Source organism: Muscardinus avellanarius (assembly GCF_963383645.1).
Source record: "Muscardinus avellanarius genome assembly, chromosome: 3".
Taxonomy (NCBI): Eukaryota; Metazoa; Chordata; class Mammalia; order Rodentia; family Gliridae; genus Muscardinus; species Muscardinus avellanarius.
This window is the reverse complement of record NC_137788.1, coordinates 29958868-29983958: the sequence shown is the minus strand read 5'-3', so window position 1 is coordinate 29983958 and position 25091 is coordinate 29958868. Positions and strand designations below refer to the sequence as shown.

Genomic DNA, 25091 nt, shown 5'->3' with positions numbered 1-25091 from the left:
CAGGGGCATTCTACCTTTGAGCTACACCCCCAGCCCTATTTTTAATTCTTTATTTTGAAACAAGGTCTCACTAATTGCAGAGAATCTCAGTAAGTAGCTGAGGCTGGCGTGAACTCGCGATCCTCCTGTCTCAGCCTCCCAAGCACTAGGATTACAAGCATGCGCCATCATGCCCAGACTTTTGTGCCATTTTTTACCTGCCCCGGGCCCCTCTCCCTGGAGTATCCTGGCCCCTTGCTGGTCCAGAGAGGTTTTGTCTGAGCCCCTTCCCCCACCCTGGGCAGCCCTATGACCTCTGCCTTCCCGAGGTGCACATCTGTTTCCTCTCCCCCTCTAGACTCTGCTTTCCGAGGCATTTGGCTTTCTGAAAGGAGACACTCCTTTTTTGTTTTTTAACCATCTCAAAAGGTATCTCCCAGAATCTGGCTCCTTTGTCTACTTTTGCTTGGACTCCTGGTGGAGATAGGGATTATTGGGAAATCAAAGCACTCCAGGATCTCCAGAGGTGTTCTTAAAAGTAAGTAAGGAAAAATTTGGAAATAGGAGGAAGGGAAGAGAAACCCCACATTTTTTTAAGTTTTTATTTTTTTATTTTTTATTTTTAAAATTTTTTATTGGTGTATTCTATTCATACATCATATTGGGGGAGAAACCCCACATTGACATCTTTGGTGTGTTCTTTTATTCAAGAGGAACTAAGATCTTTAGGAGAATAATTATTGCCTCAGGGCAGTGATCTTCAAACTTCGTGGTCATAAGCTGCCCTGGGCCTCATAGAATCGTGCCAGGTCCACACCCCAGCATTCCCCAGAGGTGGCCCGGGTGGGGGTGGGCACTGTGGGTATTTGGGGGAGGCCTCACCTTGGGAACAGGTGCTGGGGAGCAGCTGGATGGGGCTGGCTCCCTCCCGTTGGTCTCAGTGTGGGTCTCTGGCGCCTTTTTGCCCTCAGCATCCGTACACTGGCCCCTTGTGGTGGGCCGGCTCCCCACCTCTGGCCTGTGTCTGCTACCTCAAGGGACATCCTCAAGGAGCTACGCTTCTTTGTCACTGGCAGCCTCAGCTCCTCAGGTTGGGAGCCGCGGCAGCAGCATGAGATGCACCCCCACAGCAGAGACTCAGGATGGGTTAGCATAAGGACTTACTCATCAAGAAGGGATTTTTTTCTTTCTCGTCTAGAGCTGAGAATGAAGCGGAGAGCATCAGACAGAGGAGCTGGGGAAACGTCGGCCAGAGGGAAGGCTCTAGGGAGTGGGATTTCTGGAAACAACGCAAAGAGAGCCGGACCATTCATTCTCGGTAAGCCTCTGACCGCGGGGCGTGAGGGTGTTAGGGGCAGGGTGACACATGGGCTCACCAGGTGTGAGCCTCCACAGCTGTGTGGAGTCCTGACCAGCCCCCACCCGGACCTGCACGTCACCACTTTATTTGGCACTGGGGATTGAACCCCAGGGGGTATTTTACCTCCAAGATACACACCAGTCCTTTATTTATTAATTTTTGTTTATTTGTTTACAGTACTGAGGATGGAACCCAGAGACATTCTGCCTCTGAGCTACACCCCTAGCCCTATTTTTTATTCTTTATTTTGAAACAGGGTCTCACTGAGTTGCAAAGGCCTCACTAAGTAGTTTAGGCCGTCTGCGCAACCCTCGTATCTCAGCTTCCCAAATGCTGGGATTACAAGCATGATCCACCACACTCAGCTTTTATTTTCCACTTGTTGAGGGTCATGCTAAGTTGATGAGACTGACTTTGAACCTGTGATCCTCCCGTCTCAGTCTCCCAAGTACCACTTAATAGAGTGTGTTTATATTGGTGGAAGACGTGGGCATAAGTCACTCTGTACCGCTGGTTGTCGGTAGACACACCAGCCTTAAGTGAGTTTCAGCTGAATATTAGACTGTCTCTTCCTGCAGAGAATCCTGTGTGTGTCCCCAGGATGCTGGTGTGCTCATAGGCACACAGCTGCATTCGAACCCAAGACCCATCATCTAAAGCACTTTTTGTGGGTGCAGTACTGGGGATGGAACCCAGGGCTTTTCAACCTCTGAGCTACACCCCCAGATCTATTTTTTAATTCTTTATTTTGAAACAGGGTCTTACTGAGTTGCAAAAGGCCCCACTAAGTAGCTACGGCTGGCCTTGAACCATGATTCCTCCTGTCTTAGCCTCCCAAATGCTGGGATTACAAACATGCACCACTATGCCTGGCTATCTAAGGCACTGGGGTGTGTGTGTGTGTGTGTGTGTGTGTGTGTGTGTGTGTGTTACTAGGGATTAAACCTAGGGGCATTTATTCTACCACCAAACTACATCCCCAGCCCCATTTTTTTGTTGTTGTTGTTCTTTATTTTGAAACAGGGTCTCACTAGGTTGCAGAGGACCTCAGTAAGTAGCTGAGGCTGGCTGCGAACCTGTGATCCTCCTGTTTCAGCCTCCCAAGTACTGGGATTACAAGTGTGTGCCACCATGCCCGGATTTTTTTTTTTTTTTTTGAGCTTGAACCCAGGGGCATTCTACCTCCAAGCTACACCACCCCAGACCTATTTTTTAATTCTTTATTTTGAAACAGGGTCTCAAGCCGGGTGTGGTGGCGCATGTTTGTAATCCCTGCGCTTGGGAGGCTGAGACAGGAGGATCGCACAGGTTCGAAGCCAGCCTCAGCTACTTAGTGAGGCTCTTAGCAACTTAGTGAGACCATGTTTCCAAATAAAATTAAAAAAAAATAGGTCTGGGAGTATAGCCCAGAGGTAGAAAGCCTCTGGGTTCCACCCCCAGTACCACCAAAAAAAAAAAAGAAAAAGAAACAGAAACAGGGTCTCACTAAGTTGCAGAGGGCCTCACTAAGTAGCTGAGGCTGGCCTCAAACTGCAGTCCTTCTGTCTCAGCCTCCCAAGTACTGGGATCACAAGCATGCACCACCACGCCTGGCTTACTTTGACCATTTTTGACAGCATAATTAATTTCACAGAACATTTTGTATAATACCCACACACAAGATTCTTACAAAATTGGCATAAAAAAATCCTATAGAATTTGATGTTCCCAGTAGGACAGAGGAGCAACAGGGGTTTCTGCATGATGTCTGCGGCCCAGGAAGTCCAGAAAACATATGGTCAGGGTTACAGGTGGTGGGGTGCTAGGGACCCCAACTCACCTGGCACCAGAGGCTGGGTGTGACTTTTGCTTTGGGTTAGCATTGTGAAGTTATGAGCACAGGATCGTGCAGGCCTCAGGCATTTTGCAGATACATACTGGTGCTGCTGCCCACCAGGCCTGTGCTGTCGTCAGGACCGCAGCAGCGATGACAGGCGAGCTCCTGCCCCCTGCCCTCATGCGATTCAATATTCTAGCTGGAGAAAGCAACGAGTAATAAAGAAACAGGATCCTCGGTGGTGCTGCTAAGTGTTGTGAAAGAACTAAACAAGATAGTGTGAGAGTGAGAAGGGCCTTTATCGCTTTGATAAGTGACCTGAGAAGGAGAAGGAGAGGCCACTGAGAAGCAGGGGGAGAGCATTCTAGACAAAGGAACAGCAAGTGCTGAGGAAGGCCAGGGTACACTGTGTAGGAGAGGGCCTGCCGGGGAGGCAGGGGAAGGGAAAGAATGTAAGAGTTTAAATGGCGGCCCGAGGCCGGGCGTGTGACGCACCTTGTAATCCCAGCATCGGGGAGGCTGAGAGGGCAGGATCACAGTTCATGGCCAGCCTCAGTGAGGCCTTTTACAATTCAGTGGGACCCTGTTTCAAAATAAAGAATAAAAAATAGGGCTGGGGGTGTAGCTCAAAGGGGGAAAACAAAAAAAGGCAGGCAGGAGCCAGGCACAGTGGCACACACCTGTTATTCTGGTGTCATGAAAGAATTAGTACTTGGAAAGCTGAGACAGGAGGATCACAGGTTTGAGACCAGCCTCAGCAACTTGGCTAGACTCTGTTTCAAAATAAAAAATAACCAAATAAAAAGAGCTGGGAGTGCAGAAAAGTGGTAGAGGCCTGGCGTTGTCTTCAGCACCTAAAACGCAAAAACACGAAGTGCAGCAATGTTGAGGTTCCACTGAGCGGTGCACGGTGGCATGGTCTTTCTGCTCTGAAGGCTCAGGCTGATGCTGCCACAGGACAGAAGCGCTGTGAGCCCACAGAAGTACAGGCAGTCCCAAAGTGAGGCCTTGGACAGAGGACAGGTAGCTACATTGGGCTCCCCGGGGAGCCTGTTGAAGCTGTAGTGTGCTGGATCTTCACACTGGAGTGGCTGAGTCAGGGGGCAGGTGCCAGCCTTTTTTCACAAGTGCCTCAGATATTCCAGCATATAGCCAGAATCGAAAACTTCTGTTTTTGAGAAATGTTCTGGCAAAATCCGATGCATCTCAGGCAAATGCACACACATTTCTCTCTATTTTTGGAGGGAAGGTCATGAGAACGCTTCATCAGGAGACTAGGGGTCAGGCCAGTGGGCCTAACCAATGATACCCACCTAAAGATCAGTCTGGAGGCTTGAGGCCACTACAGATGAGGCTTCTGGAAAGTAAGCCTGCAGCCCTCCCTCTGTGCCATAGGTCCCCGCCTGGGCAACTCACCGGTGCCGAGCATCGTACAGTGTTTGGCAAGGAAAGACGGCACAGATGACTTCTATCAGCTGAAGGTAAGGGTGGCATGGGACCCAGGGCATGTTCCGGCGGCCCTCCCTCCCTCCTGTGCACCTTCACACATGCACAGTTGTGAGCAAGAGTAGCGCCATTTCTTCCCTCGAAGCACTCGAGTTCACACAGTCGTGCTCAGAACAACTCCTGATTTCAAGTTTTCTCTGTGCATAAATTATATACCTGTCACATTAAGAAAAAACATCTTCACTCCATAGATTTGTGTGTGAGGGGTGTGCAGGTATCACGTGGCAGAAAACAGACCCCTTGCTTCCCTGTTCAGTCGTTGTGCAGTGTAAAGGAAGGTGTTTGGTCTTTTGGTTTTCTCTTTGTGTTTCCATCAAGATCCTAACCCTTGAGGAGAGGGGAGACCAAGGCATAGAGAGCCAAGAGGAGAGGCAGGGCAAGATGCTGCTGCACACGGAGTACTCGCTGCTCTCCCTCCTGCACACGCAGGACGGCGTGGTCCACCTGCATGGGCTCTTCCAGGTGAGTGGCCTGCGCGTGCCCCCCCGGCTGGCTGCATATCCATCCTGTCATAGCTCCTGACACTGGACCCTGGAGTCCCTGCCCTGCTGCTACATCAGGACCTCCTCGGCAGAGTGGGCAGAGGTCAGGCTGGGCATGTTTGCTGCTGCAGTGGTCCCACGAGGATGCTCCTGGCCTGGCAGGAATGCACACAGTTGGCATCTTATAGTGACCAGGCTTTCTTTGAAGGGCTGTTTTTCTAGGAAAAAAAGGAAAGCCAGAAGCCATGTAAAGACAGCTGGACTTAGCCAGTTATGGTGGCACATTCTCAGCTGTTTCGGAGGCTAAAGCAGGAAGATCACAAATTCAGGGATAGCCTGGGAAACTTAGTAAGACCCTATCTCAAAATGAAATTTTTTTGTTTGTGTAGCACTGGGGATAGAACCCAGGGGCATTCTATCTCCAAGTTACACCCTCAGCCCTATTGTATTCTTTATTTTGAAACAGGGTCTCACTGAGTTGCAAAGGGCCTCACTAAACAGCTGAGGCTGGCTGCGAACCGTGATCCTCCTGCCTCAGCCTTCCAAATGCTGGGATTACAAGCATACGCCACCACATCCAGCTTCAAAATGAAATTTTTTTTTTGTGTGTGTGTGGTACTGGGGTTCCTGGAAACCCTTCTACTTCCGGGCTACACTCCCAGACCTATTTTATATTTTTATTTGGAAACAGGGTCTCCTAAGCCAGCGCGTGCGGCTGGCTTCGAACCTGCGCCATCCTCCTGTCTCTGCCTCCCAAGCATGGGGATTACAAGCGTGCACCACCACGCCCGGCCAAAATGAAATTTTTAATAGAGCTGGAGGTGTAGGTCAGTATTAGAGTACTTACCTAGCACTTGGGAGGCCCTGGATTTCATCCTTGCTATAAGAAAAAAAAAAGGGCCTTATCCGGCTGGGTTGTCAGGAATGCCACCCTGAGGTGGCAGAGAGGGCAATGAGGGAGAGTCGGCGTGTGGGCGCTCCTCCAGGTCTCCACAGCTTTTGTATTACCAGCAGTCCTTTAACTGCCCAAGCATTTCAGTTTGTTCAGCAGATGTCCTTGAACTCCCAGGCTCAGGCATTAACAATTCCGTTAAGATACAGGACATGGTAGCACTTGCTTGTATCCTAGTACTTGGGAGGCTGAGACAGGAGGAGCACAGGTTTGAAGTCAGCCTCAGCAACTTAGTGAGGCTCACAGTAACTTAGTGAGATTGTTTCCAAATAAGAAAAATAAAAGAGGGCCGGGAATGGTGTTGCACGCTTGTAATGCCAACATTCTGGAGGCTGAGACAGGAGGATTGTGGTTTGTGGGCAGCCTTAGCTACTTAGTGAGGTACTCTGCAACTCAGTGAGACCCTGTTCCAAAATAAAGAATAAAAGAGGGCTGAGGGTGTAACTTGGAGGTAAAATGCCCCTGGGTTCTATCCCCAGTACCACCAAAATAAATAAATAAATAAATAAATAAATAAGATAAAATAGGGCTGGGAGTATATCCCAGAGGTAGAAGGCCCCTGAGTTCCATCCCCAGTAACACACACACACACACACACACACACACACACACACACACACACTGATTAGCAACTTGTGCCCTGAACAGAGCCATCCTGGGACAGAACTGAAGTTGTGTCTCAAGTAATGAAGAGCCAGATTCAAACCTAGTGTGGTAGTGCATGCCTATAAATCCCAGTATTTGAGTGGCTAAGACAGGAGGATCACAGGTTCGAGGACAGTCTCAGCAAGTAGTGAGACTCTCATCAACCTAGGGAGACCCTGTTTCAAAATAAAAATAGGGCTGGATGTGTAGCTCAGAGGTAGAATGACCATGTTCAACTTCCCACATAGACCAAAAGAAGCCAGCTTCAGAATGGTCAGAGGCTCCTGCTCAGGCCTGGGAGCAGCCCCCTTCTCAGCAGAGCCTTTGCCAAATGCTGGCCGGGACCAGCCCTGCTGAAGCAGAGCTGATGTTTGAGAGGTGCCGTTGTGCCAGGGCAGGCACGTGGGTTTTGAAGCTGGCAGTCCTGGATTCGGGCTGTGTGAGCTCAGGAAGTCATTTCAGCTCCTTGCCTACACAGTGGAAGAACAGTGATGGCAACCCCTCATAAAGTGGTCAGAAAGGTGAACAAGAGCGTCAGACGCTGAGCAAGTAGAGCTTTCAGCAGCATCACCGTTTCAAGCAGTGGAAGCTCCTGTCAGCTGGACTTGCTGACATAAAACAAACGGAGGACGCCTCCCACCCACTGGCCCATCAAGGTCTTATCCATAGGTTTGCATTTAGGGGGCAACTCAGTGTCATTGGCAACTCTGAAGATCAGTGTGCTTCCCTTACACTTGAAATCACAAAGGTGTTTGTAATTTCTTAATATCTCATCTTTAACATCTTGGAACGTTTGGTCTTGAACAAAAGAGCATGGATAGCTGGTCATGGTGGCAAACACCTAAACACCTGTAATTTCAGTACTTGTGAAGCTGAGACAGGAGGGTCACAGGTTCAAGGCCAGACTCAGCAACTTAGCTAGACCCTGTTTGCCCGCCCTTTCTTTCTTTCTTTCTTTCTTTCTTTCTTTCTTTCTTTCTTTCTTTCTTTCTTTCTTTCTTTCTTCCTCTTGTCTTTCTTCCTCTTGTCTTTCTTTTCTTTTCTTTTTTCTTCCTTTTTTCTTTCTTTCATTTTTTTCCTTTCTTTTCTTTTTTTGTGGTACTGAGGATTTAACTTAATGGCATTCTATCTCCTAGGTATACCCCCTTTGGTCTTTTATTTGAAACAGGGTTTCACTAAGTTCTGGAGGACTTTACCAAAGAGCTGAGATTGGCTGCGAACCTGTGATCCTCCTGTCTTAGTCTCTCAAGAACTGGGATTATGAGCATGCGCCACCACACCTGGCCTAGATCCTCTTTCTTTCTTTCTTTCTTTCTTTCTTTCTTTCTTTCTTTCTTTCTTTCCTTTCTTTTTGTGTGTGTGTGTGGTACTTGGGGGGAACCCAGGGGCTTTCTACCTCCGGGCTATTACACCCCAGCCCTATTTTTTATAATTTATTTGGAAACAGGGTGTCACTAAGTTGCTGAGAGCCTCACTAAGTTGTTGAGGCTGGCTTCAAACCTGTGTGATCCTCCTGTCTCAGCCTCCCAAGCGCTGGAATTACAAGCATGCACCACCATGCCCGGCTTAGATCTTGTTCCAAAATTAAAAATAAAAAAAGAAGCCGGGCATGGTGACACACGCTTGTAATCCCAGCATTCAGAAGGCTGAGACAGGAGGATCGTGGTTCGCGGACAGCCTTAGCTACTTAGTGAGGCCCTCCGCAACTTAGTGAGACCCTGTTTCAAAATAAAGAATAAAATATAGGGTGGGGGTGTAACTCGGAGGTCGAATGCCCCTGGGTTCTATCCCAGGCCCGCAAAAATAAATAAATAAATAAATAAATAAATAAATAAATAAATAATAAAAAAAGACTGGGAGTATAGCTTGGAGTTATAATGCCCCTGGGTTCAATCCCTAGCACCAAATAAAAAGAGAACATAGGTAATCAACAGTATTTATAGCGTGTCATATGTGTGCTGGGGACTCTGAGGAAAGGGCTATTCAGTCCTCCAGGAGTTCCCCAGAAGGCATGGTCTGTGAACTGCTAGGATCAAAGTTTCCATGTCATCCCTGTTTTTGTCTCATGGAATACTCTGCAGCAAGGAGAGTGGGTGGAGGCTTGCTGGTAGCAGTGCCCACCTACCAAGTCCACTGCAGCACTCCACATGGGTTCTCTCCTTTAGTTCTCAGCATCCAGGGAGGGGGACTGTACCTCTCTTTTACAAAGGGGTGCTAGAGACTTGGGAGGCTAAGCAAACTGCCCCAGGTCCCACAACTAAGACAAGTGGAGCTGGGGCTGAACCCAGCTGTCCGAGGCTAGAGCCATACTCAGCCATTTTGATGTGACTGCCAGGAGTGCTGCAGCTGTGAAGAAATGGTCACCTTGGACACACACAACACTGTGACCCTTGGAGTTAAAGGGGCTAATCTATCTCTAATTTCTGCCATCTTGGACATAGGAAGGAAGGTACAATGGTGAAAGCTAAAATGTGGAAGTACCTGAGAAGAAGGCTCTTCCAGGCCCCAGTTTACCGTGCTGCTCTAAGACAGTCAATTGTCTTTTTTTTTTTTTTTTTTTTTTAAGTACTGGGGATGGAACTCAGGAGCATTCAACCTCTGAGCTACACTCCCAGCCCTATTTTTTATTCTTTATTTTGAAGCAGGGTCTCACTAAGTAGCTGAGGCTGGCTTCAAACCGGCACAATTCTCCTGTCTCAGCCTCCCAAATGCTGCAATTACAAGCGTGCGCCACCACACCCGGCTTCAATTGGCTTTAAAGGATTAAAGCTAGTCCTTTGCATCTTGATCAAAGCATGAAGCCTTAACCTGAGATGTTTTAGCCTCTCCCCTATGGCCTGACAGTTGGCACTTGGGAAGCTGGGCAGTGCTGAGTGTCCCTGTCAGACTACCCAAGCCTCAGTTTATTTTATTTTATTTTTTGGTACTGGGGGTGGAACCCAGAGGCTTTTCTACCTTCGGGCTATACTCCCAGACCTATTTTATACTCTGTTTGGAAATAGGATGTCACTAAGTTTCTGAGAGCCTCACTAAGTAGGGGAAGCTGGCTTTGAACCTGTGCGATCCTCCTGTCTCAGCCTCCCAAGCACTGGGATTATAAGTGTGCACCACCACGCCCAGTTTAAGCCTCAGTTTTCTACCACCAACACCTGCAGTCTTACTCTAGATTCTCTCGTTGGTTTGAGTATGCAGCTGCGGAGTCTTAGACCCATCGCCTTGGCACTGCCGGGCCTCTAGCCAAGTTTAAGTCTTACCTCCTAGGACCGCACCTGTGAAATCGTTGAGGACACAGAATCCAGCCGCATGGTTAAGAAGATGAAGAAGCGCATCTGCCTCGTCCTGGACTGCCTCTGCGCACACGACTTCAGTGACAAGACCGCCGACCTGATCAACCTGCAGCACTACGTCATCAAGGAGAAGCGGCTCAGCGAGCGGGAGACTGTGGTCATCTTCTATGACGTGGTGCGCGTGGTGGAAGCCCTACACCAGGTGAGCCCGCACTCCCCACACACCTGGCTCCCGCTTGTTGTGCCCAGGAGTGGCCAGGGCCCCTGTGCCATGGAAAGCCACCCTTTAGCAGAAAGCAGTTCTCTCCTGCCCTTGCAGCTGGGAGTGAAGGATGGGTGCCCCGTGAGGCACAGTGCTTCAGGCCCTGGCACATGTTCCCATGAGGGCCGATCAGGCATCGCCACAGAGCCCGTGTGGTTAATTCCCTTCAGTCGAGAAGCTAAACTAGCCTCCCAGCTCAGGGATGAATGCAAGATATCCACCTGATGGCCACAGCCATTCTCGTGTTTTTGGGTTTTGTTTTTTGTTTTTTTGTGGTATTGAGGATGGAACCCACAGGCATTTTACCTCTAAGCAACACCCCCAGGCCTTTTTTTTATTCCTTATGTTTTGTTTTGTTTTTTTGCGAGTCTGGGGATGGAACTCAGAGGCATTTGACCTCCGAGCTACACCCCTTGCCCAATTTTTTATTCTTTATTTTGAAACTGGGTCTCACTGAGTTGCAGAGGACCTCACTAAGTAGCTGAGGCCGTCCACAAACCACAATCCTCCAGTTTCAGCCTCCCAAATGCTGGAATTACAAGCATGTGCCACCACGCCCGGCTATTCCTTATGTTTTTGAAACAGGGTCTCACTGAGTTGCAAAAGGCCTCACTAAGTAACTGAGGCTATCTGCAAACTATGATCATCCTGTCTCAGCCTCCCAAATGCTAGATTATAAGTGTGTGCCACCACGCCCAGCTATGGCCACAGCCATTCTAAGTCCTCTGTAGGATCGGATGTCAGACACCGGAGGTAAGGGGCAGAGGAGCCCACACCTCTTCCAGGCACACAGCTTCTGTGGGCTGAGCCTCAGTACGTAATTACAGGGCCAAGCAGCTAGCCTCTGATCCCCAGCTATAGGCTGAAGCTCGGCTTTCACCGTGGGATGGTTGATGGAGGGGAAGAGAGGAGTGTGCTTCCCTATTCGCTGTTTCTCTGAGGGGGCAAAGAGCTGAAAAAACTGGCCTGGGAGGTACACTGACCAGGCCATGTCTTACTCCTTCAACCTGGTTAATGAGGCCTAAGAGACATGTCCTAGGGGTTTCCTGCCTCCCTAGACCCTGAAGAGCCCCATCTTGCAGGCTGGGCCCACTCCACTCTTACTTTCCCAATGCAAATCATATGCCTGTTGGTTTTCAGAAAAACATTGTGCACAGAGACCTGAAGCTCGGGAACATGGTGCTCAATAAGAGGTAAGGTTCCGCCATTCCCTAGCCTTAGACGTGGGGCCGGCTACATGTTGCAAGTACCCAGGCCTGCAGCCTCCCCCTCGGAGCTGACTCCAGGCAGCCCAGGACCCCAGGGCCCGGGGTGGGCTGCCTGCTTCTGTCTTTTGCCATGTGGAAATCTGGTGCTTGCTGAGACCAGGAAGTTTGTTGGGTTTCTTTGCTTAGTTTTGTTTTGGTAGTACTGGGAATTGAACCAGAGGCATTTACCTCTGAGCTACACCCCAATACCAATTTTCTTATTTGGAAACAGGAACTCACTAAATTTTTGAGAGCCTCACTAAATTGCTAAGGCTGGCCTCGAACCTGTCATCTTCCTGTCTCAGCCTTCCAAGTACTGGGTCTACAGGCATGTGCCACCATACCCAGCTGAGACTGAGAGTTTAGAGCTCTGGAAAAGATTTGGGGGAGCCTCCCTGGCCCATCCGTTTGTCATGTTTGGCTTTTAGTGGGTGCTCACTGAGTGGTGATGAGGATGAGTGGATGGTGAAGGGACCAGTAAAATGAGGCCTTGGCGTAGGTGGGCTCCTCGGGGTGCACACCAAGGGGAGCGTGCAGGAGGCTCACTGGGCAGTGCTTCAGGAAGGAGGTAGAATCGGACTGAGGGAAGCTAAGCTGCAGTGAAGTCGCAGCAGGGTGTCAGCCTGCAAAGTGTGGGAGCTGGGTGTCACTTTGATACTGCAGATCAGGACAAAGGGGCCTGGCCTTTGTGCCCGAGAGCCACCAGTCACTGGATGTGCTGTCCTTGGGAGGGGCGTAGCCTCCAGCCAGGCAGTTTCTCTTGGCCAAGAGGACTTCCTGGAGAGGGACACCACATTGAGTGGTCAGAAGCCGGCACTTTGAGCATCAGAGACAGCACCTCAGTGTCAGAGGGATGTGGCTGGCTCACCCCAACACCCTCTGCAAAGCAGCCACAGAGGCTCATCCCTCAAGGGCCATCAGGTCCACCACAACAGAGGGTCTGGACCCCAGTGGAGTGACAGGGCAGTTACGGAGGGGTACCACCATGCAAGGGCCCAGGACAGACACGTGAAGGGTGCCACTCTGTGGGTGACCATGATTGTAGACACACAGGCTGGGAAGGACACATGGCCCCTCCCCTGCTCTCCTGAGCCATCTCCATGTTGTGCTGGGGCTGCAGACAGACTTCTGGGCTATAGCTTCTACCCCTGTGGAGCTCACCATCTAGTGGGGTGTGACCAGAAGACAGAGATCATATGCTAAGGAAAAGCATGCAGAGGGTGGGGCATATGGTGGGGCAGTGAGTCTGTCAGCTGAGTTGATTTTTGAAGAACAAACAGAAGATTTGCCAGCCTAAGAAAGTGAAGAGATGACAGCCAGGCATGGCGGCGCACGCTTGTAATCCCAGCATTCAGGAGGCTGAGACAGGAGGATCATGATTCGCGGACAGCCTCAGCTGCTTAGTGAGGCCCTTTGCAACTCAGTGAGACCCTGTTTCAAAATACAGAATAAAGCCGGACGTGGTGGCGCATGCTAGTAATCCCAGCATTCTGGAGGCTGAGACTGGAGGATCATGTTTCATGGACAGTCTTAGCTACTTAGTGAGGCCCTCTGCAACTCAGACCCTGTTTCAAAGTAAAGAATTTAAAAAGGGCTGGGCATGTCACTCAGAGGTACAATTCCCATGGGTTCCATCCCCAGAACCAAAAAAAAAAAAAAAAAAATACAGAATAAAAAATAAAATAGGGCTGAGGGTGTATCTCAAAGGTAGAATGCCTCTGGGTTCCATCCCCAGTACCACAAAAAAGAGAAAGAAAGGAAAGAAAGAAAAGAAAGAAAGAAAGAAAGAAAGGGAGAGAGAAAGAAAGAGGGAGAGAGAAAGAATGAGAAGAGGTGAGCAGGGCACAATGGCGCACACCTGTGATCCCAGAACTTGGGAGACTGAAAGAGGAGGATCGCATGTTCAAGGACAGCCTCAGCAAGTAGTGAGACTCATCAACCTGGCAAGACATTGTTTCAAAATAAAAATAAAACAGGGCTGGGGGTGTAGCTAAGAGGCAAAATGCCCCTGGGTTCAACGCCCAAGACTGCACGCAAGAAAGAAAAGGAGAGAAGGGAGAAAGAAAGAGATGAGAACCTGACCCTGTCCTGCTCTCAAGGGCAGAGGGAAGAAAACAGGAAATTCCAGGGCTGTTTGAACCCTGTCTGGCTGAGTGAGGAGTTGGGAAGAAGGAGCAGAGGGCTCACATCTCTGCTGCCTCTTCTCTTGAAGGTCATTGTTTGTTTACTTGCTGATTGGATTCATTGATGTAATAAGGTTCCAAGCACTTCTCTGAGCTGCCATTTCCTCATCTGTGAAAGTGAAGCTGATTCTATCTTCCTGGAAAGATTACCCTGAAATACAAATCAGTGGATGTGAAGCTGCCTAGAGGGGTTTGGGCTGTCAGAAGCACACCCTCGAGCGAGCACTAACCTGGCAGTGCTGTGGCCACTCCTTGCTTCCCCGGGGAGATGGGGCCTGCTGTGTGTTGAGTGGTGAGGACACCTCGCAAGGGCCTGCGGTCCCTCCAGCCCCAGCGGGTGTGGGACACAGCTGGCTGCTCCGGCCCTGAGTTGTGGGGACATAGCTCTGTGTTAGAGGAGGGAGCTTGGGTCCTGCCCCTTCTCGGGCCCCTGTGGGACCTTAGACTCGCCTCTACCCACAGCAGGATGCGGGCTCTGTGTGGCCCTGCTGGTTTTTGTCTCCCTTCTCCGGCCCTGGGTTCCCAGCGTGCAGTCAAGGAGCGCCGCCTCTGGAGCATCCCGCTGTAACTGGCAGCTCAGCCGTGTGCGAGTGTGGCTCCAGTCTCAGGCACGCACACTTCTTGTAGACCCTGCATCTTGGCCGAGCTTCCTTAACTGATAATCTCATTTGTGTGTCATGAGCCAGACAGAGGCTCTGGCTGCTTTTCGTTTGAGTCCCAGGCACCCCAGAAGGGCGAGGGAGAGGATGTGGTGCTCCAGAGCCCCACACTGCTCCACTGGTATCCTTGGCCCCACCTTCCTGGTTGCGTAGTTGGCTTGACCTGGAGGGGCTCTGGCCCCTTCCTGCCTATCCTGCCCAGCCCTCAGGCCAGCTGAGGCGAGACCAGCAGGAGCCTCGGGCTGTCCCCAGGGAAGGCTTGGGGAAAGTGTCTGTGACAAGTCCCTGTTGTGGGTGAAAGGAGAGCGCTGAGATATGCAGCCTTCTTCTGGGGTTGTGTGAGGCTTGCTTCTTCCTCTTTGCACTCGGGTTGGCAAGTTGCATACCAATTCCTAGAAAAGGAGAGCTCTGTGGTAGCGTGGAGGGCATAGCTGAGGCGTGACTCACTCCAAGCAGACCCTGTGACGCACGCCACCCTCCCCCCTCGCTGCCCTGGCCCCCCTGGGCCAGCCAGGGGATCTGGGACTCCCAGGGAGCTGTTTGCCACCCAGCGCTTGTGGGCGGCGCTGGTGGGTGGCAGGGGAGCGCTGCCAAGCTTCAGGAGGTCCTGGAACTGCTACTCACTGTGGGAGAGCCTTGAGGTGCCTGCCCCACTCACCTGGAGCCCCTGTGCTCCAGAGCGAGCTCACTGTCCCTCTCCGCCTCCTGGCAGTGTTTGTCTTGGGTCTCCATCAGTAGTCTGCCAGACATGCCGGCGGCAGGGGGTGAGAGGGTAATGGCCGCCTACCGTGTGCCAGCCTCCAGGCTAGGCGCCCTTTGGATAGTTTAATCTTAGTAGATCCCAGCACAGACTTGAGGCCGGCGCTGGTGTTCTCCCTGTTTCACAGATGGCGAAGTCCAGGTTTAGCCAGAGCTTCACACCTCAAGGAGATGGCCGAGTCAGGACTGGGACCTGGGAATCTGAGTCCCAAGCACCATCCCCTCCCCTGCTCACCCCTCCCGGCATCTCCGTCCCCAGTGACCACAGAATACATTTGTGACTACAGTGGCCGGGGCAGAAAACACACAGTGCTGCTCTGTGGGAACCTTCCGGATCAGAGGCCCAGGCAGTCCGTGTTCAGGGCGGTGACCGGTGGAGGGGGCTGGAGCGGTGCACTCCTTGGCGTGCACAGGCTTTTGTGAGCACCTCTGCCTGCACGCTCAGGCTCCTGTTGCCCCATGAACCGCCGTTCAGGTTCCTGTAGGACTGGCCGTGTGAGAGCTAGAGTCCACGTTCTGTTGGGAACAGAAACAGACTGCCCTTTGTTTGCCCCAAGACCTTTGCCAGCAGAATTCCCCCAGATACCTCAGGGCTCTTGAGGCTCTGGGACGAAGCTCCAGGGAAAGTCACCCACAGCCACACACCCTGCGCCTCTGAACCCAGCCTTCTCCCTCACTGGAGGGCAGGAGGCACGTCTTCACTTCACTCCCCACGGGGGTCTTCTGGAAGGACCAGCTCAGTCCTCACACCCCCAGGCATCGTTGGGGGCTTTTCTTTTTGTTCTGGGGATTGAACCCAGTAGCTTTTATACCCCTAGCCTCCCCTTTTTGAGTGGGTTCTCACTAAGTTGCCAAGGGTCTAAGTTGCTGAAGCTGGCCTCAAACCTGCGACCATCCTGTCAGCCTCCTAAGTATTGGGATTGCAGGTGTGCACCATCACACCCAGCTTAGGGACTTTTTTGGGGGGGCACCGGGAATTGAACCCAGGTGTGTTCTTTTTTTGTGTGTGTGTGGTACTGGGGGTGGAACTCAGAGGCTTTCTACCTCCAGGCTATACTCCCAGACCTATTTTATTTGGAAACAGGGTCTTACCAAGTTGCTGAGAGCCTCACTAAGTACCTGAGGCTGGCTTTGAACCTGTGCGATCCTCCTATCTCGCCTCCCAAGTGTGGGGATTACAAGCGTGCGCCACCACGACTGGCTGAACCCAGGAGTGTTCTAACTCTAAGCTATATTTGTTCTATTCTAGCCCTTTATTTTTTATTTGCAACAGGGTCTTACTATTGCTGGGATTCTTGCTGTGTTGCTGAGGCTGACCTTGAACCTGCAACCCTTCTTTCTCAGCCTCCCAAGTACTGAGATTACAGGTGTGTGCTACCGCACCTGGCCTGGGGACTTCTTTTTAGTCCACATTGTGAGCTTCTAGAAAGGTTCAGAGTCCATGACTCTCAGAGTTGGAGAATCTGATTTTCTAGATCAGGGCAGAGTCTGAAGTTTAAGACAAGGGATGAATCAGCTCTGATGAGACAGAAGAAGTCGTGAGGGGCTGGGTACTGCTGGGACCACAGGCACTGGATACAGAGGCCTGAGTTTGGGCTGCTTCACTGCTACTGCCCATGTGGCCTGGACCAAGTCCCTTCGCTTCTCCCAGCCTTAGTTCTAGAGTGGAGCAGTGAAGCTGGGCATGGTGGTCACGCCTATAATCCCAGTTCTTGGGAGAATCACAGGCTCCAGGGCAGCATCAGCATGCAGTGAGACTCTCATTACCTAGCAAGACCCTATTTCAAAATAAGAATGAAATAGGGCTGGGGTGTAGCTCAGAGGTATAATGCCCCTGGGTTCAATCCTTAGTGTTACAAAAAATAAAAAATAAAGATAAAAAATAAAACAGAGCAGTGAGAAACTCTCTCATTGACTGTTGTGAGAAGTGAATGAAAACTTAACTTCCTTACCAAGTGCTTGCTGTTAACGAAAAGGAAAGTGGCAAAAGTGCCACCCAGTGGTGCACTCCGGAGCGCCTGCATCACCTGGGGTCCCTGGCTTGGTCATTTCATTCAAAGCAAATTGCGCCTCCGCAGCTGGCTGCTCGGGAGCTTGTGGGAGCACCTCTGCTCGTGCCAATGGCCCTCCTGAGGAGTCTGGCCCCGGCTTGACTAAACAACGCAGTGCCCATCGTCTGTGCCTGTGGGGACGCTGTCCTCCCCTGGTGTCAGCGTGGGCAGCGCTCAGCTCAGGCCATGCTGCTCCAGATGAAGACTACCAGGAAGTGTCTAGCCATACTGCAGGGGTTCCAAAGCGTTGGGGAAACAGCTCATTGTCACATTGTCTCATCCATGTGACTAAGTGTGTCCACTAAGTCTGGTGGCTTCTGCTGACCTACAGGACCCCGCCTGCAGTCTCCTCAGCCGGGGGTATTGGTGCCGGCAAAGCAGGTCTGCTCCCCGGCGGTAGACAGCAGCATGACCTGTTCTCTGGTGTTATTCCCTGCCTGCCCTCTCAGGGCTCCTGGGCAGTGCCCAGCACTTTCCTGGAAGGAGGCAAGGTGGACGGCCATCTGTCCATAACTGGCTGTGTGGCCTCACCAGCTCATGGGACCCTCCCTCTGGAATGGACTGCCCTCGGATGTCTCAGCCAACCCAGTTATAGGTGGAGAGTCCTGGGGGAAGTAGCTCTGAGCTCAGAAAGGGCTGGTGGAGACCCAGCACCATGCAGACCTAGCTCACTGCCACCAGCCACCCGCACCTGCAGCAGTGTGGGCGCCCTGCCGCAAGAGGAGAAGCAGCCAAGGTTCTACTTGCTCCTAAGAGCAAGGGTCTCCTGCCATCCACTGGTTCACTTGTTGACAGATGTAATTTCATCTTGGAATTGCCCAGGAAAGTTCCCAGCCACCACCTCTCAGGCAGCTCTGGCCTGTGAAAGGCTTTTGGAAACACAGAGAATAACTGTTTGAGTGTGCCGTTGCGCTGTGACAGCTGTGCTGCCATCTCCCTCCCAGCCCCTCAGCCTCTGAGGACCATGCAGACTTGCTCTACTCAACCCTGTGTTGTGCCTGACTGGATGCCAACGCCAAGGTCCACAGAAAGGATGGGCTCTGTCAGCAAGGGCCTTGTCTCCACCTGGAGGGCTCCATGCTCTGCCAGGCCTGTGGAAACCATTCCTGCAGGACCAGTGCCCCCGAGTGAGGCCCAGCCCTGTGCCCGCCCCAGTGTGCTGGGTCCCCACCCAGGGAGGCGCATGTGACTGCTGTTTCGTCTGCGGTGGATGTGGCGAGACCAGGAGGCGCAGTGCTGTTAACGCAGGGAATGCTCAGGGCCTGCCCTCTGGCCACCGTGCAGTGTGGGTGGGACAGTTTTTAAGGTCACTCACCGCTACTGATTTTCCATTTCTAACGTGTGTGAGTGAGAGAATTAAACTAATTTCCCCAGTCAATCCCAATCTAGAATAGCATGTGAGGCTATTTTGGAGACGTCTCAGAAGGTTGTTCTAAACCCTACTCTATACCCCCGAGTCTCTGCCAGGGCTGTGGGTTCAGGAAAGTCCCCTGCAACACACCAGACATTAGAATGACAGACTTCTGCTGGAGAGCAGGGCAGATGGCCAGGAAAGGACGTGGGCATGCTTCCTCTGCCTCCTGGGTGAGGGGTGGGCTGGCCCAGCAGGGGTGCCGGCTCTCTTCTAGCCCCAGCTGGCTGTAGTCATGCATTTGTTCACTCTTGGCCTCCATTCCCAGGACACATCGGATAACCATCACTAACTTCTGCCTGGGGAAGCATCTTGTGAGCGAGGGGGACCTGCTGAAGGACCAGAGGGGGAGCCCCGCCTACATCAGCCCTGATGTGCTCAGTGGTGAGTGTGGGCCCGGACTGTGTGGCCGGGCTCTGCGGCAGCTGCTCACTCAACAGACAGTGCCTGTCGGCAGGCCCTGCGCTGGGGGGCCCAGACCAGTATTGTCCCTCCCTGTAAAAAGTTGTTCTAGTGGAGGAGGAAGATGTACCATCACACTCATGCATGAGATTAGTGCAAGGAAGGAAAGGGACAGATGTCTGAGAGAGCCCACAAAGGTGCTTGGAGGACCTTCCCAGGTGGTGACATTTAAAATGCCTTTTGTGTGTGTGTGTGTGTGTGTGTGTGTGTGTGTGTGTGTGTGTGTGTGGTGCTAAGGATTGAACTCAGGGACATTCTACATCCAAGCTACACCATCCCCACCCCTATTTTTTATTCTTTATTTTCAAACAGAGTCTCACTAAATGGCTGAGGCTGGCCACGAACCTGTGACCCTCCTATCTCACCCTCCCAAGTTTTGGGATTACAAACATGTGCCACAATGTCTGGCTATGAAGCCGGGCGGGGGACTGTGAACTCCCTGGGTGTGTGTGACCAGGCTGAGCTGTGTCCTGGAGCTTGCGGAGTACATTGGAGAAACTGCAAACTCTCAGAAAGTGGGCTTGGTGTAAGGGAGGGCCAGAGAGGCAAGCAGAGGCCGACCACAGAGCCGAGGCAAGGTAGCCCCCATGGGTAGCTGAGGCTCTGCCGTCCTCCCTGCTGCCGCCTGTATATCTGCCTCTTCCAGACTGATGCCAGTTGGGAGGATGAACGTCAGGGAACTGGCTGCATCAGCCAAAGCCGTAGGCCTTCACTGTCTAGCTAGCTGTGTGGCTCGGTCTCCAGCCCCTTCTCTGCTCTCCTGGGTAGAGGCAGAAGTGCTAATCCTGCCGAGTGTGTTTCAGTCCCAGGCTGCCAAGCACAGCCTTGGGCGTCAGGCGCAGGTCTTGCCCTCACAGAGTTCATAGTCTGACTGGCAACTACATGACCTGAATAACTCCCTTACCCTGGAGTCTGGCATTATGATTACTGAGAGGAAAGCTTAAGCTAAAGCTTGGGGAAAGATTCCCTTCCTGGTTAGAGGTTTTTGCAGACTTTGTTCAGGGGCCATGCATCCCATCCAGGGTGGGGCAGAAGATCTGGTGCATTCCTGTGCACTGGCTCAGGTCCACACTGATCCTGGCTGCGGTACCCCTCCCTCCTTAGCCCCACCATTCTAAGCAGGAACCACCTTCCAGGTGCTGGAGGAGAGGTGGAACCTTTTGGGGAGCCCTATATTTTGTATTGGGACCCCATTGGGTGGGCCAGGGTTGGGGAAAAAGAGCTTCAAGTTGGCCTGGGGTTGACTACAAAGATCACCCCAGCTGCATTTTGGCATCAGGGTCCGGAAAGGGCCGAAGGTACCGCAGCCTTCGGGAGAGCTGGAGAGGGCGCATCTCGGTAGAACTGCCTGCCGCACCAGCCAGGGCAGACGCTGCTTCCACGCAGCCTGTGCAGCAGCTGGCTGCAGTGCCATTCCTGTGTCATGGGTGAAAGGACAGGCCCACTGAAGGAGAGCAGCTTAATGGGGTGGAGACAAGATGGGCAAAGGGAAGTACCGCGGCAGGCCTGGGTCCTCCAGAAGTGCCCATCATGTTCTGGCCCCATCAAGCTGCTCACCTTCAGTGGGCCTGCTGAGACCCCTGGAACCAGTGTCCTCACCCAAAGGCATCCCACCTGGCCTGAGAACCCATTGCAGGGACCCAGATGGTGCCTAGCCCCACAGCCAAGTGGCATGGAAATGTCTGGTGGCATCTCTCCCACACCCAAGGAGAGCAGAGTTGTGTTTGACAACCCAGCTGCTATAGCCTGCCACTGCCCCAGAGGGCACAACACAGGGACTGGGCAGGACAGGGGCTTTGGAAGCCGTGAGAGGTCCTCACTTTTTGTGTTTGGGGAAGTAGGCAGGCAATGCTGTCCCAAGGAAGGGGCTCCATTGCTGATGGGTGGATGGAAGAGCAGCAGGACTTTTGTAGTCAGAGGCAGGCCCCTCACCTGCTGTGTGGCCTTGGGCAGGTCACAACATCCCTGCACCTCACTGTCATCAAGTCCTGGAGGACAGTTAGTGAAACAAGTGTTTCTTCCAGTGCTGTCACAAAGCAGGGGTTCAGGGTCCACTCCTTTCTGTCTTACAGTATCCTAGTCTGTTTTCTGTTGCTGTAACCGAATGCCAGAGGCTGGGTTATTTATAAAGAATAGAGGCCTATTTGGATCATGGTTCTGGAAGTCAGGAGGTCTCAGGTCCAAGGGCCACTTCTGGTGAGGTTCTCCTCGTGGGTGTGGGGACTCTGCAGAGTTCTGAGGTGGCCCTGAGAAGCACATGGTGAGAGGGTTGTATAAGGGACAGCGATGCACTCACGATCCAGGTTAATGGCGATGCAATTTCAGTGAGCTTTGGAGGGGACATACAAACCATAACATACAAGTAAGGAAACTTAGCACAGAGAGGCTGAGGGGGCCAGCGTCTGGGTCCGTGCTGGGCCCTGGGCTTGGCAGTGAGACACACAGAGGCAGTGCCTGCTTCTGAGGACTCGCCTCTGGTGGGGAGCTGGGGAGTGACGGAGGCAGAGGAAGGGACCCTGGCAGGTGGTGACCAGTGAGCCAAGAGGGCGGTGCTGGGGGGCGAGCGTGCTCTGTCTGTTCCATGGGCATACTGACCGCCTGCTCCAGCCGCTCTGTGCTTGAAGAGGCAGCTCAGCCCCCAGGGACTCACAGTCTGGCGGGCAGAGTGGGGCAAGTGAGCAGCTACCCACAGCGGGCACAGCCCTACCGTAGGGCGGGTTAAGAAAGGCACTGCCCGGGGAGCAGGGACTCTTAAGCAGCTCAGAGGCCTACACAGCGCCCGCTCTGGGACAAAGGAGGTGCAGATCCGGAGGGAGGGTGGCCGGTGGAGCGTCCCCTCCTCTGAGTGTGCGTGTTCTCTACTCCCAGGCCGCCCCTACAGGGGCAAGCCGAGCGACATGTGGGCCCTGGGCGTGGTGCTCTTCACCATGCTGTACGGCCAGTTCCCCTTCTACGACAGCATCCCGCAGGAGCTCTTCCGGAAGATCAAGGCTGCTGAGTACACCATCCCTGAGTGAGTCCCGCCTCCCGGGGGTGGGCCAGCCGGGGTCCCACAGCAGAAGCCCTGGAGTGGGTCAGACCCAGCCCCATACACCCTGCTGAGCCTTCTCCCTCCCCTCTCCCGGGTCAGGGATGGGCGAGTCTCGGAGAACACTGTGTGTCTCATCCGGAAACTGCTGGTCCTCGACCCCCAGCAACGGCTGGCTGCCGCCGACGTCCTAGAGGCCCTCAGTGCCATCATTGCATCGTGGTAAGTGGCAGGGCGCTCAGACACTTGCACGTCCTATGCTGAAAAGCAGCTGCTGTCAACCTACTTTCTTCACCAGGCACCAAGATGCCCAGGTCTTCCCCCAGGGCAGGGCTGGGAGGGGCGAGCAGGACGGGGCCGAACGTCTCCCAAGTGCCAGCCCCCTAACTGTGGGGTGGGCATTGCCTTGCTGACTTCTCACCACAGCCATGAGCAAAAAAAAATTCCTTTAAAGCCGGGCATGGTGGTGCATGATTGTAATCCCAGCATTTGGGAGACTGAGACAGGAGGATCGCAGTTGACAGCCAGCCTCAGCTACTACTTAGGCCCTTTGCAACTCAGTGAGACCCTGTTTCAAAATAAAGAATAAAAAATAGGGCTGGGGGTATAGATCAGAGGAAGAATGTCCCTGGATTTCATCCCCGGTACCACTTCTAAAAAAAAAGTTCTTTATTGGATCAGAAAATAGAGCTGAGAGAATTAGTTGTGTCAGGTAAGGTAGCTGGACCCCGTGCCAGGCACACCACCCCCACCCCCACCCCGCCCCCTGACCCCAGACAAGTCTGGAGCAGCACAGGCTGCCTGGAGCCAGCCTGACCCGTGCCTCCCTCAGGCAGTCCCTGTCGTCTCTGAGTGGGCCTTTGCAAGTGGTTCCTGACATCGACGATCAGATGAGCAGCGCAGACAGCTCCCAGGAGGTGAGCGGGCACAGGGCCCTCCTCCCCAGCCCCGGCCATCCTGTAGCCTGGGAGAGTGGCGGCGGAGTGGAGGCCCCAGCCAGGGAGGCCCCCGCTCGCTCTCATTCCTCTTCCTGCCCCTCTGACTCACTGGGTCCTCTCGCCCTTCCTGCTTTTCATTTTTCAGTGATTCATTTGTTCCTGGTTTCTCTCCCTGTTCTCTGCACTGGGGAAAGCGCTGGGCCTGGGGTAGGGGCAAAGACTTGTGCCGGGCATCAGCTGGCTGGTGGTGTTAGGGCGCCCCCTGGAGGGCAGGGGTTGGCTGGGCCTGGGGAGGGATGCAGGGCCTTCTCTCCCTGCCCACCTTGGCACCCCACAGCAAGCTGTAGGTCCACGCCCTTCCCTGGTGTTCAGCAGCTGAAATAACCAGCCCTAATGTGCCTCTGGAGCCCCTCACCCCCAGCGCACGTCATTCCTCCCTATGGCCTTATTCTTACCCCATTCTACAGGGAGGCAATTGGTTCAGAGAAGTAAAATGATTTCCCCAAGGCCCCCAGCCTGAAGTAGTGGAGCTGAGCCTTGAAACCAAGTGTGACTCCTAAGCCCTGCTTTCCTATGTGATAATAGGCATAGGAGGCTTCCCTGAGGCCCCCGCATGTGGGGCTGAACTAGAGAAGGAAGGTGGTCCAGGTACCGAGCACCTGCTGCTACCCCTTGGCTATGCACTGGCCCTGCAGAGTTCAGAACCTTTGCGAGGGGAGGCGGTGATACCTGTGGTGACCAGCAAGCTGCTGGAAGCCAGCACTCAAGGGACCCAAGCTCAGCCCCAGCCAGATGGTGGCCAGAGCGTGGTGCCCGCACGGGCGGCCTTGGGAGCCAGGATGCCCAGGCTCACTCCGCCTTCTCTCCCCGTGTGTGGCGCTTTGTCTCCACCCTCGGCCTCACAGGCAAAGGTGACGGAGGAGTGCTCCCAGTACGAGTTCGAGAACTACATGCGGCAGCAGCTGCTGCTGGCTGAGGAGAAGAGTTCCATCCACGAGGCCCGGAGCTGGGTGCCCAAGAGGCAGTTCGGCAGCGTGCCACCAGTGCGACGGCTAGGCCACGACGCGCAGCCCATGACCTCCTTGGACACAGCCATCCTGGCACAGCGCTACCTGCGGAAATAGCAGCCTCAGCGGGCACCAGCCCCAGCACCACCTCTACCGGCCCCCAGCACGAGGCCCAGCCCCGACAGCGGGGCCCTGTAGTGCTGGACTCTCCCAGTCTGCAGCAGGGACAGGGCAAGGGCAGGGACAGCCCAGGTCACGTGGGGTCAGCAGAGGTACCACGAAGCTACCTTTTGGAATGATTGCTTGATTGTTTGGTTTTTTTAATCTGAGAAGCCTAGATAACTAATCTGCTTTTAATCATGACATTTTAATCTACCTCTGTCTCTAACCATGCTGTCTCTGGACTGAGTGACGGGAGGAAGAGGGCACCTGCCCGCCCCAAGCCCTGACCCAGCTGGCCACCTGTCTGACCCCGGGGGGCCGCTGCCCCCACAGTCCAAATAAGCTGAAAGCACAGCTCACTGCTGGCTTCCAAAATGAGTGCCCACCCTCCCAGACCCCTCCCGCGGCCCCTGCCACCCTCTCTGCCCCAGCCCTCAGTCCAAGCTTTGCAAACTTCACCTCATCTTACTCAAATATTTATTTTTTTACTGAAACCAAGTTCTCTCCCATCTCTAGGTGGCTCAGACCGTGGCCAGCAGGGGTCCACAGCCCACGCCCCTAGGCAAGAGGAGCCCTCCTAGCTAGGCCCCTCCACTAGCCCACCAGCCCTCTCTGTTTCCAGGCTTGGCTTTTTCTGTCTCAGCTTCTCTGAGGTGCTGCATATGCTCATTGGCCCTGCTTCTCGCCCTCCGTGGTACCCAGGTAACATGGACACCTGTGTGAGGGGAGCGTGGCCAGCTGGGGGAGCACTCTGGACCTGGCGGGCCAGGACCCGCCTGCATGCTCTCGCTCCCTCGCCCTCTGTGTATGGAGGACAGAAGGTGCCCCCCTAGCCCTTGCCTCGAAGTGGATGCCGTTTTTCTCCCAGCAGACCTTGCCAGGGGCCCTCATGGTG

At 53.2% G+C, this 25091-nt stretch overlaps 1 protein-coding gene across 2 annotated transcripts; it reads left to right on the top strand.

Moving 5' to 3' along the window:
- Nucleotides 1-1182: 1182 nt before the first annotated feature.
- Nucleotides 1183-24151, top strand: STK40 (serine/threonine kinase 40; the record flags this gene model as incomplete). Of its 2 annotated transcripts, none has more annotated exons than XM_080692124.1 (10): nt 1183-1297; nt 4551-4636; nt 4980-5123; nt 10002-10229; nt 11430-11482; nt 18868-18983; nt 21930-22074; nt 22192-22311; nt 22922-23006; nt 23933-24151. In XM_080692124.1, 10 exons carry the CDS (start codon nt 1186-1188, stop codon nt 24149-24151), a joined length of 1308 nt encoding a protein of 435 aa, XP_080548250.1. The 2 variants fall into 2 exon arrangements, with proteins under 2 accessions (XP_080548250.1, XP_080548249.1); XM_080692123.1 differs by having other exon boundaries at nt 1186-1297; nt 4521-4636.
- Between the last annotated feature and the right edge of the window lie 940 nt (nt 24152-25091).